At 42.7% G+C, this 14,877-nt stretch overlaps 1 protein-coding gene across 4 annotated transcripts in view; it reads right to left on the reverse strand.

Moving 5' to 3' along the window:
* APPL1 (adaptor protein, phosphotyrosine interacting with PH domain and leucine zipper 1) overlaps window positions 1-14,877 on the reverse strand; it is a 52,122-nt gene that overhangs the window by 20,687 nt on the left and 16,558 nt on the right. For all 4 annotated transcript variants that reach the window (XM_037904018.2, XM_043550617.1, XM_043550618.1 and 1 more), the window contains 6 exons: window positions 13,405-13,492; window positions 12,109-12,150; window positions 3,272-3,330; window positions 2,643-2,789; window positions 295-377; window positions 5-163 (listed from right to left, as the gene is read on the reverse strand). In XM_037904018.2, the coding sequence (XP_037759946.2) occupies window positions 5-163; window positions 295-377; window positions 2,643-2,789; window positions 3,272-3,330; window positions 12,109-12,150; window positions 13,405-13,492 (578 nt within the window). The remainder of the gene's footprint in view (window positions 1-4; window positions 164-294; window positions 378-2,642; window positions 2,790-3,271; window positions 3,331-12,108; window positions 12,151-13,404; window positions 13,493-14,877) is intronic.

Here is a 14,877-nt window from a genome sequence, read left to right on the forward strand (position 1 = left end):
TTACTTCCTTGCATTAAGATAGCCAGCTTTCCGTGTTAGATTTCTATGGACAGGAAATTTTGTTGTGTCAGGATCAGGTAAATATAATGGATCACTGGCTACTTCCAAGTCCTCTATGGTCTGCTGCATGGTTTCTACCTCAGAATCCATTTCCCTGCGAACACTAAAATAGCATAAAATACAATGCGTTATTAACAGAGATGATGTAGCAGTAGGCAGATTCAAAAAAGAAAATTAGTGAAGGCAAAATTAGGCATTAAGGATACAATTAAACAAATAAGAACAAAAACTTACTTCTGTACACTTGTGCCAATATTGGTTAAAAATTCTTCCAGTTGCTCAGTAAGATTTTCTGAACCCATTTTAAAGAAACTTATCTTAAAAGAGAGAGAGAAACCATTCATTTAACAAACCAAACAAAACCCATCTATTTCTGTTCTTTTAAAACCCTAGTAATAGATCCAATAGTAGGAACTCTAAAATCATTGTGATTGTTGGTCTATCCGTCCCACTAAATCTAAAGATTTTGGAACATGTCCTTCACGCCTCACAACACCGCTCAGATAAGACGTAAACAGAATGCAGCTGTATTGTTCGGCTTTACAGCAGAAGATATTCAAATTTAGTTTCTACTTCTATGCTGGAGCTGTAGACGAGAAGCAGTAGTACTCACACTGAAGAAGAACATGGAAACATTTCAATCACAATATGGGGATAAAATAATCCTTTTATGAAGGGAAAGAAGAGGAGGCTAAGTTCTCTGGTAATGACATGTTCTCACAAGGTCTCTATATTAGCTTGTTTTTTATTATAAAATTTTGATCTGTTTGAGCAAAAATAATTTTCATTGCGACTTCACTTTAAGAGACACTTAAACTATTCTTATGGGTAGTTCTGCATAAAAACGAAGTAGGAGATTGGTGTATTCCTGGCTCCAGTGACATCTATGGGAAATTTGCTATTGATTTGAATGAGGTCAGAGTTTCACCAAATATACTCACATAGCAAAGAAAATGAATGATGACTCAAGTTCTGTAGCCTGATCCATAGATTATGTATTAATTATATTGATTACCTAAGAATTCCAGTTATCACTTTGAGGGTTGACAGGTTCTTGCCCCAAGATCAGGCCCAGTATTATTAAAATTACTATATAGTTGGGAACCCCGATGTGCACAATTGCAACACTCACACTATAGGAACGCCTCTATATTTCCAAGTAGTTTATTAATACATTTAGCAAAAAATCACAAACACTAACTCAGTGAGGTAGACAGAGACACTACAGAAGTACATCTGCATGTCCATATACTCAGATCACCCTTTGCAGGGAAATCTGAAATGTTAGTCATTATCTTCCTCATCACCATCACTTTCCTCCTCATTACCAGTGGCCATCATTCTGGCCCCTTTCAAGGGCTACATCTCTCTCTTAGCCCCACAGGCTGGGATGCAACTTCTATGTTATGCTGAGGCCACTAAATCTAATGCATTATTCAGTAGGGGTTTTTGCCATTTTCCTTTTTTGTATTTCCTCATCCTACTAATGTTGAGGTGTCCTTCTTCTATAGGTGTAACTACCATTTGTGGTTACTACTTCCATGTTTCTTGTGGTAGCACTTACTGGAACATTCTACCTCCTACTAGTGAGCAAGCTCTTCTTTGTTCCTAAAATCAAAAAAGGTAATCGTTGATCTATGCCAAGGGTTACGGCCTACTTAACCGCACTTGTGCTAGCTTAGGCTTCAGCTAATGTCTTACAGGATACAGTAGGTTTCTTGTGCTACAGCTGAATATAATGAAAGCAGCTAAGTATAATGAAGGCAAGGCAGTGACTATAGTAAAGGCAAGCCTGTGGGCTACAGTTTCTTTTTAAAACTTAGCGACAGAGGCAGAAAGTGATTTGTCATATTCTCTCTGAACATATATGTAAAAAGAAATTTGAATTGTCAACAATTCTCTTATTAAGTTAGCTACTAAACTGAGCCAGAATGATTGTGAACACCATTCCAGTGCCTCCAGCATTCCAGCTGTGATGAGACTGCAATGATTGACTCTAGGGCTAGGTCTACATTGTGCCACAGTGAGAACTATGGGGGGCATCAGTTGCAGAGTGCACCAAACTGTTACAATCTTAACTGCCTCACATGGACGCTGCTGGCTTGAACAAAAAGGTACCTAGTTTGCATGAACATAGTCCTCTTTCAAACAGGACTACGTTAACACAAATTCAGTACCTTTCAGTTCACACCAGCAGCGTTCACATGGGACAGTTAGATCACAAGACTTCAGTGAGCTCTACAATCTACACCCCCGCATAGTCTTCACTGCAGTGCAGTGTAGACAAGCCCTAAGTCTTCTTCAGAACAGCTGCCAAAGGAGAGTAAAAGTACAAGCTTCCCCATATCATTCCCTCAGAATGTGCTTCAATACTGAACTGCAGAAACCCTTCTTCTGGAGGTGAGAAGACCATACCATTGCTATAGTCATTTAATTCTTACCTTCTCTGCATACTTGTCAGTGCCAAAGATTTACTCAACAGTCACCAGCAATGCCGTGAGAAAGTTCCTACCAGCAGTGCTGTGAAAGGTACTCTCCAACATTATTTCAAAGCTACAACTTTCAGTGTTTGACATATTCACCTGAGCTTGCATATATCCTAGCAAGGGTTCCAGCATGGCTATTTTCTTCTTGTACTGAAGAGTATTTAATGCACAGAAATAATGCATCATGGTCTGATGCTGTTTCTTCTTGGAAGTATACACATCTTCTGTAACTTCATACTTGACCTAAAGAGAAAAAAAAAGTCACAAAGTTTGTGACTCGTTGTTTTGCATATCCTTTCTGTACAGGTTTATTTACAACCAGCACTGAAACATTACTATTAAAAAAAAATTCACCATATATCAGAAATGGCACTTTTTGCCCCATGACTCCTTTTCCAAAGATTATGGAGGAGGTTTCCATGGTAACCAAACCCTGCATTTTGTCTTTCCAGCACTGAGTTCTCTCTTTAACCAAATGTACCTGAATATAATATTGCATCCTTAGACTCACAGCATTTTAAAAATATTACATGCCACTCTTACAATGCAAAAGCAGCTTTTGTCTGCTGTACAAAGTTGTCTCAACTATTAGAACCTTAACTATCAGACTTTAAGTAAAGTCTACTCTGTTGCATATTATTTGCTATCATTGGAGATTATGTCTATTCTATAATATTTTGGTTTATCTCCTCTAAAGAGGCTGCTTAAAAGTACGTCTCACAAACCTTTTCATTCTCTCTTCTTTTTGACAGCCGACTGTATCTGTTAATGGCAGTATCATGATCTAAATAATAAAATATTTAATATCTTATAGTCATTTAATAAATTAAGCAAATATATAAACATAGAAAAGATACAGTAATGGACAATATTTAAATTCAATGAAACAAAATAAAACCACTTAGATTTTTAATGGTTTCTTTCACTGACACTTGGAACACAAAGCTCTCCAAAATTAAAACCTCAAACTTTTAAAAAATGAAATCTCATGAATAAGAGAAGGTTACTCACCCTGTGCAGTAACTGACGTTCTTCGAGATGCGTGTCCCTGTGGGTGCTCCACTCCAGGTGTTGGTGCATCCCTGCGCCTTTGCTTGGAGATTTTTACAGCCATATTCGTACCAGTCACGCACGCGCAGAGCCTGTCCCCCGCTCTGAGTGTACCTTAATAGTGTGCGTGCGCGACCGGTCTCCTCAGTTCCTTATCTACAATGGAGGCTACCCCGACTCCAAAGTAGAGGGGAGGAGGGTGGGAGTGGAGCACTCACAGGGACACTCATCTCTAAGAACGTCAGTTACTGCACAGGGTGAGTAACCTCCTCTTCGAGAGAGAGATGTCCCTGTGGGTGTTCCACTCCAGGTGCCTTAAAACCAGTGTCTCTCAAGGACGTAGGGAGTTTGGATTTGGTAGGAATGCAGTAGATAATACAGCTCTGCCTAATCGTGTATCAGAGAGAGGGCCTTGAGTAAGGGCATAATGCTTAACAAATGTGTGTTCAGAAGTCCAAATGGCTGCTTTACGGATGTCAGCCAGAGGAACTTTGCGTAGAAAAGCCACGGAGGTAGCCACAGATCTACTGGAGCGAGTTCTGATGCTGGCTGGAGGCGTAACTTTCTTTATTTGATAGCACAGTCGGATACAGTCAGAAATCCAGTTTGAAAGTCTCTGGATAGAAATAGGTGTCTCTTTGGGGCACTCTGCAATGGAGACAAAGAGTCTAGAAGAGTTTTTAAAGGGCTTGGTTCTATCCAAATATAAGGACAAAGCCCTGTGTACATCTAACGTATGCATTGTGGATTCAAGAGAGTTTGCATGTGGTTTAGGAAAGAAGGTTGGTAGGTGTATCGGCTCATTGATGTGGAATGACGAACGCATCTTTGGAAGAAATTTGGGGTGTAGTCGGAGGGTAACCTGGTCCTTAAAAAATAGTGTGTACGGTGGGTCCGCCATGAGAGCTGCTATTTCTCCTGCACGTCTGGAGGAGGTGATTGCCACTAAGAATCCTGTTTGCATAGAGAGGTGTAAGAGGGAGCAAGTGGCTAGGGGCTCAAACGGTTGTTTAGTTAAGCAGGATAATACCAAGTGAAGGTCCCACGGAGGGGTAGGAGATTTAATGTCTGGGTCTAGGGATTGGATCCCTTTGAGAAAACACTTGGTGACTGGATGAGCAAAAACAGAGGTATCATCGATCTTGTCATGAAAAGTTGTAATAGCAGCTAAATGGACCTTGATGGAGCTGAAAGAAAGGCCAGATTGCTCAAGGTCTAATAGGTAGTCAAGTATGGGCAGAAGAGGTGCAGAAGTTGTTTAGCTGAGCACCACTGTGTGAATCGCTTCCAATTTCGGAGACAGGTGATGCGAGTAGATTGTGTTCTGCTATGTAGGAGCACTCTTTGAACCTGCTCAGAGCATGCTAGTTCTTTTGGGAGAACCATGTAGGAACCAAGCTTTGAGGTGAAGCATGGACAGGTTGGGGGGCAAAGAAATTGGCCGTGTTGCTGCAACAGGAGGTTCGAAGTGAGGGGCAATGAAATCGGTGGGCGAATTAACATTATGGTGATGAACGGAAACCATGGCTGTCTGGGCCATGACGGGGCAATCAGAATTACTGTGGCACGATCTGTTGGTAACTTTGTCAGAACTCTGTGGAGAACCAGTCTTGGGGGAAAAAATCACACATTAAGTGTTGGGGCCCATGAGATCAGGAATGCATCTCCTAGGGAATGTTTACCCAATCCCGCTCTGGAGCAAAATCTGGGACATTTCTTGTTCTTCGCAGTCGTGAAGAGGTCCAGGGTTGGATAGCCCCAAACGCTGAACATACTGCGAATGATCATGTTGTTTATCTCCCATTCATGATCCCAGGGAAAACGTCTGCTTAGTTCGTCTGCAGCGGTATTCAGGGCCCTGGGAAGACAGGCAGCTGATATCCGGATGTTGTTCATGAGGCACCAATTCCAGAGCTTCATGGCTCCTGTACATAGTGAGTGAGATCGAGCCCCTTCCTGCCTGTTGACATAGAACATGCAAGCGATGTTGTCTGTCATTATCCGAACATGTTGGTTCTGAATAAATAGGAAGAAGTGACGGCAGGCATTGCGTATGGCTCGCAGTTCTAGGATGTTTATGTGTATGGAGACTTCGGTGGAAGACCACAGCCCCTGGGCTGTGTGGTGGGAAATGTGCGCTCCCCATCCCTTGACGGATGCATCGGTAGTCATTATGAGTGATGGAGAGTCCTGGAGAAAAGGGACTCCTGGGCAGAGGTTAAAGGGAACTGTCCACCATCGGAGGGAGTCTTTGACTCTGAAGGGTATGGATAGAGGCTTGTTTAGAGCGTGTACATTCGGTCTGTAAACCGTGGCCAACCAAGCTTGGAAGCACCTCATGTATAGGCGTGCATTTTTTACCACGAAAGTACACAAGGCCATGTGGCCTAAAAGTTGCAGGCAGTCTTGTGCAGTGACCTGGGGACTGTTGCGAAGTTTTGTAACCAGGAGTTTTATGGTGTTGAAACGATTCAGTGGGAGAGACGCTTTTCCCGTTTGGAAATCCAGGTGCACTCCTATGAATTCCATTTGTTGGGTAGGAGATAAGGTGAATTTGTTTTTGTTTATTTGCAGGCCAAGGGAAAGGAAGCAAGCGACAGTAAGCTGCATGGATCAAAGAGCTTCGTCGAACATTGAGGCTTTGAGGAGACAATCGTTGAGGTAAGGAAATATTATAACCTCGTTTCCTGAGGGGGGCCGTAACCATGGTTAGGAGTTTGGAGAAAACTAGGGGGGGCGGTATATAGGCCGAAGGGCAACACTCTGTATTGAAAATGTGTAGAACCGAGGGTAAAACCAAGAAAACATCTGTGGGCTGGGTGAATAGTCACATGAAAATAAGCGTCCTGTATGTCGAGGGCTGAAAACCAATCGCCCTGCTCCAGGGCTGGGATTATGGTGTTGAGGGTAACCCTTTTGAACTTTTGCTTTTTGATAAATTAGTTTAGCTGCCTGAGGTTGAGGATCGGTAGCCATCCCCCCTTTTTTTTTTTCTGTTAAGAAGAAATGGGAGTAGAAACATTTCCCTCTGTGTTGTTCAGGCACGATTTCCACTGCCCCCAATTGAAGGAGATGTTGTAATTCTTGGAGGAGCAGTTGCTTGTGAGAGGGGTCCCTGAAGAGGGACGGGGAGGGTGGGTGGATGGGAGGTGGGGAGAGGAAAGGGATAGAACAGCCAACTGTGACAACCTCTAAAGCCCACTTGTCGGTGGTAATATTGCTCCATTGATCGGAGAATGGGCGTAGGCTGTGACCAAAAATAGGGGCAGGCGGTGTAAGCGCTGAGGTGGGAATATTGTTTTCTATACCCTTGACCAAGGCTTCAAATTTGCTTATTGGTTGGAGGGGGTTGAGATGCTGCCGAGAAGTTGGGACGGTGGCGTTGGTACCTGGATCTCTGGCGCTGCTGTTGCTTGTGAGATCTATAGAATTGCTGGGTGTATGTGGGGTAGCGTGGTCGCTGGTAAGGCTGATATCTATTCTGGTCATAGGTGTCAAATATAAAGGGAAGGGTAACAAATCTTCCTGTATACAGTACTATAAAATCCCTCCTGGCCGAGGCACAAAATCCTTTTACCTGTAAAGGATTAAGAAGCTCAGGTAACCTGGCTGGCACTTGACCAAAAGGACCAATAAGGGGGCAAGATACTTTCAAATCGGGGGGGGGGGGGGGGGGGGGGGGGGAGGAGAAGGGAGAAGGTTTTGGTCTGTCTGTTCTGTGTGCTTGCCAGACACAGATCAAGGAAGCAAGCAATCCAACTCCATTAGAATTAGTAAGTACTAGCAAGGGAATGCATTAGATTATTTTTGTTTTGGTTTGTGATTTTCTCTGTGCTGAGAGGAAGGTGTAGTCCTGGTTTTCTTTCTGTAACTTTAAAGTTTGGCCCAGAGGAAAATTCTCTGTGTTTTGAATTGATTGCCCTGTAAGATTATCTTCCATTCTAATTTTACAGAGGTGCTTCTTTTACCTTTTTTCTTTATTATAAAGTTCTGTTTTAGAATCCGATTGGGTTTTTTTTTAGTGTCCTAAAAAAAACCAAAAACCCAAGGTTGGTCTGTGCTCATCTTGTTTATTCTCAAGCCTCCCCAGGAAAGGGGGTATGGGGACTTGGGAGATATTGGGGGGAGTAGGAACTCCAAGTGGTCCTTTCCCTGAGTGTGTCTAAGTCACTTGCTGGTGGCAGAGTTACCTAATCCAAGGTACAAGGGAGAATTTGTGCCTTGAAGAGTTTTTAACCTAAGCTGGTAGAAATAGAATCATAGAATATCAGGGTTGGAAGGGACCCCAGAAGGTCATCTAGTCCAACCCCCTGCTCAAAGCAGGACCAAGTCAGTTAAATCATCCCAGCCAGGGCTTTGTCAAGCCTGACCTTAAAAACCTCTAAGGAAGGAGATTCTACCACCTCCCTAGGTAACGCATTCCAGTGTTTCACCACCCTCTTAGTGAAAAAGTTTTTCCTAATATCCAATCTAAACCTCCCCCATTGCAACTTGAGACCATTACTCCTCGTTCTGTCATCTGCTACCATTGAGAACAGTCTAGAGCCATCCTCTTTGGAACCCCCTTTCAGGTAGTTGAAAGCAGCTATCAAATCCCCCCTCATTCTTCTCTTCTGCAGACTAAACAATCCCAGCTCCCTCAGCCTCTCCTCATAAGTCATGTGCTCTAGACCCCTAATCATTTTTGTTGCCCTTCGCTGGACTCTTTCCAATTTATCCACATCCTTCTTGTAGTGTGGGGCCCAAAACTGGACACAGTACTCCAGATGAGGCCTCACCAGTGTCGAATAGAGGGGAACGATCACGTCCCTCGATCTGCTCGCTATGCCCCTACTTATACAATAAGCTTAGGGGGTCTTTCATGCGGGGCCCCACATCTGTACCCTAGAGTTCAGAGTGGGAAGGGAACCCTGACATAGGGGTTTGAATCCCTAGAGACCGGAGAGTTGCCTTGGAGTCCTTCACGGAGTGGAGTACGTCATTTGTGATGGAGGCGAATAGTTTGTCACCGAAGGGAAGATCCTCAATGGTCCTCTGGACCTCCCTGGGAAAGGAAGAGTAGGAGAGCTACGACCCTCAGTGCATCACGACTGCTGCGGCAGTGGACCGTGCCGCAGTATTGGCCACATCAAGGGCAGCTTGAAGAGTAGTGCGGGAGATGATTTGTCCCTCGGAAACTACAGCTGTAAATTGTTGTTTCTTTTCTTCTGGAATGTGATCAATAAAGTCCATGAATTTATTGTAATTTTTGTGGTTGTACTTTGCTAGACCGGCTGTATAATTAGCAATGCAAAACTGCAGCGTGGAAGAAGCGTATACCTTACGTCCAAGCAGATCTAATCACTTACTGTCCTTGTCGGAAAGGATGGAGCGGGGAAACTGGTGTTTGTTCTTTTGATTAACTGCGTCTACTACCAGCAAGTTTGGCCCTGCGTGAATAAAAAGGAATTCTGAGCCCTTAGAAGGAATAAAGTACTTTCGGTCTACTCTCTTACAGGTAGGTAGGCTTGCAGCCGGGGTTTGCTAAATGGCCGTGGCAGATTCTAAAAGGACAGCATTGATAGGTAATGCAATTCTAGAAGAAGACGAGGGCAGCAGGATGTCAGTTAGCTCATGCTGCTGTTCAGGAACTTCCTCCAGGTTAATTCGTAGCTCATTGGCAACTTTTTTAAACAGGTCTTGAAATTTTGAGAAGTTGTCCGAAGACATCAGAGGAGGAGGGAGGAAGCAATGCTTCATCAGGCAGAACAACTGGTCTCACACCTGGCTGCACTGGTATAATGAGTGTGGTCCTGAGTATAAGGAGCCCAATATTGCCACTGTGGTGGGAAGGGCCTGGGTGGTGCCATCCAGGGGTTCACACACCATGGGGCAGGACCCTCGGAGTAGGACGAGGCAGCTTTTCTATGGCCTCTCTTGAGTGGGGTCTGTGGACAGGAGATCTGATAAGGTGAAAATTCTCCCCGCAACCCAGATTCCTCATCACTGGAGGAAAGCTGTGTGGACCTTGCCTGAGGGTCTAGAGAGAAGTAGGTGTTAAGTAGGGGTGACTCAAGTTAGGTGACACCAGGAGTCCCCTTGTGTGTGTGAACTGCAGTGCCACAGTGCCTCTGTGAGGGGAGGGCTGACCGAGAGGAATTTGTTGTGAGGAGGGATTCCTCTGTTCTGTCACTGCCAGCTAACTCAAAGGCTGACGGTGCCGGGAGAGCGAGAGGAGCCTGTGGCAGGTCAGGCAGGCTAGTATACATCGGCACTGCTTCCACTGTGGTGCTGAACAGTGCCGTGTGAGAGGCCGGCAACTGAAAGCCTGAAGCCTCGGCACCGGAGGTTAGTGTGACCGCCGCAGCCACAAGCGGGTTTCACGCAGCGCCAGAGGAGCCCGGCGCATCAAAGGTACTCAGCTGGGGGAGCACGGAGAGGGAAGCAGTCCCGGAGAAAGGCTTGTCCCTGCAAATACCCTTTGCAGGTAAGAGAGACTGATTTTTTTTTTAAGTTTTCTTTTGGCTCTTTGAAGTGGGGGGGCTGCAGTGTACAGCAGAGTCAGAGCCCGGATCTGAGACTGGTCCGAGAGATTTTTGCAGCAGGAGCAGTTTTAGCCGCAGCTCCCTGTCTTTGTGAGCCCTGGATTTCAACTTGCTGCAGTGGGCACATTTTTGGGGGATGTGGGACTCCCCCAAACATTTAACACATTTAGAATGGCCATCTGAAAGAGGGATGGCATCATTACAGTTAGAGCAGCACTTAAAACCTGGAGAGCCATGCATCTCAGAAGCGGCTGCACTGACAGGAACAAATTTTTTTTTTTATATGAAGAGAAGAGAAGGGAAAGGGTACTTTACTATTACTGGTAAGCTAAACTAAGAGGGAAAACAAGTTGAACAAGGAAGAGAAGAAATTCTCTAATGAGTCTGCTGAGCTCCGGACGGGGACGGTAGAGAAAGAACTGAGGAGACCAGTCGTGCACGCGCACTATTAAGGTACACTCAGAGCGGGGAGGCAGGCTCTGTGCTTGCATGACCGGTACGAGTACTGCTGTAAAAATCTCTGAGCTAAGGCTCAGGGACGCACCAACACCTGGAGTGGAGCACTCACAGGGACATCTCTTGAAGAAGAATTTTTGTTCTCTTGACTATCATTCTACTACTCTAGCTACCTAAACTGGAGACAAATTCTAAACAGCTGTGCAAGTATCTTCACAAAAATTAGAAACAGGAACTGTCAGGAAAACTTTCCCTAAATACCTATTATTCTTCAAAGTGGTCAAGTGACAGTTTCTGAAATGGGGAAGCACTTTTATTAATAAAATCATTTGCATATTCTATTCTGTAAAGAAAATAGATTCCATCTAAAGCTTGTCCCCTTTATTAGCATATACGAAAAGGGTTAACATTAAAGAAATTGGTTAGTCTCTAAGGTGCCACAAGTACTCCTTTTCTTTTTGCGAATACAGACTAATACGGCTGTTACTCTGAAACCTGACTAAATAGTGCATTCTCCCCTCTCCAACAAACACCAACTACATTTTTAAACCAACATTACCACACCCAACACAGAAAAAATAAATATGAAATAGCAATTTTAGGGAACTAAACTTCCATTAATTAAGTAAATCCCTGTTTCATAGAGCACAGAAATTCATAAACCAACTAAGACCTAAATAACAATACGCTGTCATTCTAATTTTACTATATTTAGTGTTTTGTTTCCATCAGTTAGTAGTAACTGCATTAATTTTCAGTTATGTTTTCATTAAGGTATTATAAGTAAGTTGTCACAGGCTGACTGGCCCTTTAAAGGGAGTCAGGACCAGCTTTGCCTGTGACAGAACAGCTACTCTCCCAGCTGATCCTGATCATCTAGGAATCAGATAGCTCTGCTCAATTATTAGACCTAGCTAGGAAGGGGTCATTGAATGACTACAAAGGGCAAGAGAGCTAAGTTGGAGTAGAAAGCTGTAGAAGGGCAGTTGGCGCTTCTAGTAAGCCCTGGAGAAGGGTAATCCCCAGGTTAATAGGTTGAAGAAGGATTGAGGGAAGCTGCTCCTGTGCCTGGCCCTGGAAAATAGGAGACTCCCAGAGGAAAAAAAAGCCCTGAAAGTCAGTGCTTTGTAGGAGAGCAGAAAAGAAATGAGACCTGGGCCCAGGAGAAGCAGAAGATTCTTTTGTTTATGTAGCATTCAGAACTATTGTCTAAGTTTGTTACTAATACCTTGCCATGTGGTGCTAAGAGAGATTACTATCTGTGAGTTTCCTGGGAAGTGGGTGGTGGAGGGGACTGAGGCAGGGTGAGCAGTATCAGGGCACGGCTATGGAGGCTCACCTTGCCACCAAACAAACTAATTTTATGACTCCAGTTTTCCGTAAACCTTTGAGACTCAAGACTGGGATTTTCAAAGAAAGCTAGGAAAGTTATGTTCATTGAAAATCCCTTTTAAATCCCCACCCTACCTCCTGATGTTATATTCTGTCATACAAACATTCACAGGAAAATTAAACTTTTAAGGTGTACTTACCATTGCTGGCAATTTGGAAAACTTCTTTTAAAGTCAATATCTCTGCAAAGAATATTATATTTGAATAAGAGACCAATATCAGAAGAAAATATAACATTATTATAATGTGAATATTTGATAATGTTTTAGTTTTCTTTTTAAAAGATTGAAGAAAAGTGGCCTCTATCTCTGGGTCCATGAGAACTTTAAGCACTTCCACAGCTAGGTAACTGACGTAAACGGAAAGTGTTTGTAGAATATATAAAAGAGGAGCATGGTCTCATTAGATGTTAAATACAATCTCAGTTGCAGGTTTTGCACTTTTGTAATGAGCAAATTTTCAGCTGCGAGTATGGCATCAGGAACCATTTTCAATAACCACTACATAGTTAATGGCCACCCTTGAGGACTATGAAAAGTAATTTTAGACTTGACTGGAAAAATACCATTGCTTTCTTGTTCTGAAAAATAACATTGTCTACTTTGTTCCATAATCACTTCTGCAACCTGGCATCGCACCTACAGAAAAGGAAAATAATCTTTTCTGAAATCCACAAAGAGTTATCCGGATTATGACAGAGCCATTGTTTTTCCTTCAGTGTAGTGTCCACATTATTAGTATGGAATGTCTTACGTTAGGAATTTTAATTAGTTATTTTTTAAAAACTTCATCGTATTTTACATACTTGAAACCAGTATTCAATAGTCTAGTAAATTTAGTATGCAAATAAAATCTACCATAATTACCCACTTCACATTATTAAAGTAGTGCATCTTATTTTGTTTAATATAAAATAAAGTGCTCACAAACTGTAAGCATTTGCTAAAGCCAACTATTTCACCAGCAGTGTCAGGCAAACCACCTTACAAATCCAGACCTATTATACTGTTGATCTACTCCGAATAGAGACTGCCAGTCATTACAAGTTTATATGGTGGCATTGGATGTGGACAAACATCCTTGGGAAATAGGCTACAACCTACAAATTATTTATATCTTTTAACTGAAACCTGATTTTTACTGGGATCACCTATGTGCAAGGCTATTGCAAAAATTAGATCTTGAACAGAACTGTTTATTTGCAGAAAGAAATTACCATGTTTGTTGACATGACATAGGGTTAATTCCTTTAAACATGGACAAAGTTTTTTAAAATATTTGTTTAGTAGTTCTAATGTCAATGATTTACATTAAAAATATACAAGTTTGAGACAGCTGGAGTATATTCCAGTGTAAATTAAGTGATGTAGCCTGTAATTAGGTAGAGCAAGAGCCATGGATAAAAACTACTATATGAACCAGTTTGACTACTCTACCTTTCAGATCCCTTTCTTTAAATTGAGTAATGGGAAACATCATGGCATCAGCTAGTTGAGTTGAAAGTACTGCATGACAAGAACTGAGCTGTAAGGGGAAAAAAACAAAAGAGCAAATAGTCAGCTATGTAAGTAGTTTTTGGAAAATATTACTAACTGCAGTTCCGCTTGGCTTTAATAGCCTCCATGAACAAAGTTGCTTTGGTATAAATTTCACTTACAGATGACAAGCAAGTCGTTAAAATGTCTTTCCCGAGCTTCAGCCATGTTTGCAAACTACTTCAAGCTAAAAAGGACATTCAATACAGAGTTTTAATTTTAAATGTATGTGTTAAAAAGTAACTGAGTCCCCCTCAGCCTTGCAGCTAACAGCATGAAGTACATGTTGCAGTAACGGAAGGATTTTTTTATTCAACTTTTGTAGGTCACCTTTAGGAGAACTTAAGTTTACACACTGTAGATAGATATTAAAAAATATAGTCTTTGTATCTATGTGGAGGAATGCCAAAGCACACTGAGATCCTGCAGATGTGTGTTATAATAAAATAGGTCAGTATGGAAAAGACTTAATTATGTATGGAAACTGAATAAGCATATAGCTTTTTAGCTGATAATTATACCTTTCTTGAAAACTTGTCCTCTCTTGGTTTTCAATAGAGCTGATTGAAAAAAAAAAATCACAATTTCTGTTCCAGGGGAAATTTAGAAATGTCTAGTTTTTGTTTAGGAATAGAACTAAGCAAACAAACAAAATTGACATTGGAAGCTCCAACCCTGAGGCTCCTGGTTCAGCCATGGCTCGCAGGACCTGTGAGCTCCCGGTCAGCAGCGGACTGATAGGGAGCCAGAAGCTTAGATGCCCTGGCAGCCAGAGCTGTAGCTGACCTGAGGGCTTCGGAAACGGGTGCTTCCATCTCTATAGCAGAAAGCCTAGAAACCCTGGGACTAGCTGCATGTCAAGGCTACCTAGAGCCATGGACTCTGGGGCCTCCAGCCCCAGGGCAGCCTGCCTATTTGGGCTGCCCCAGACCCTGGAAGCCCAGATTCCCCAGCGGCCTTTCAGGCAAACTGTGAGGCAGTTAGGCTTGGTTTTATCATAACCTTGCCTGTTGTTCATTGGAGGACTGAACCACACATTTCTGCAAAACATTTTGGGTCCGACGAATCTGCATTTTCCAACAAAACCATGTGAGATGCTGTATGGAATATAGGTGACCATTTATAATATTATAGATACCAATATTACAAAATTGCAATGAATCTTACACAAGATATGCCATGTAAGATAACAGTGGAAGAGTTATGATTTGCTAAATAGGATAAGCTTGTTTGTATGTATGTATCATCTTTGAGTTATGAACGTGTGGTATACCTGATATCTCAAACTTGTGCTGTGTATCTGGGTGATACCCAGACAGATTGGCATCAGCATTATCCAGCCTGCTCTATGGCCTATCAAAGGCAATCAGCTGT

Source organism: Chelonia mydas, chromosome 7 (assembly GCF_015237465.2).
Source record: "Chelonia mydas isolate rCheMyd1 chromosome 7, rCheMyd1.pri.v2, whole genome shotgun sequence".
Taxonomy (NCBI): Eukaryota; Metazoa; Chordata; order Testudines; family Cheloniidae; genus Chelonia; species Chelonia mydas.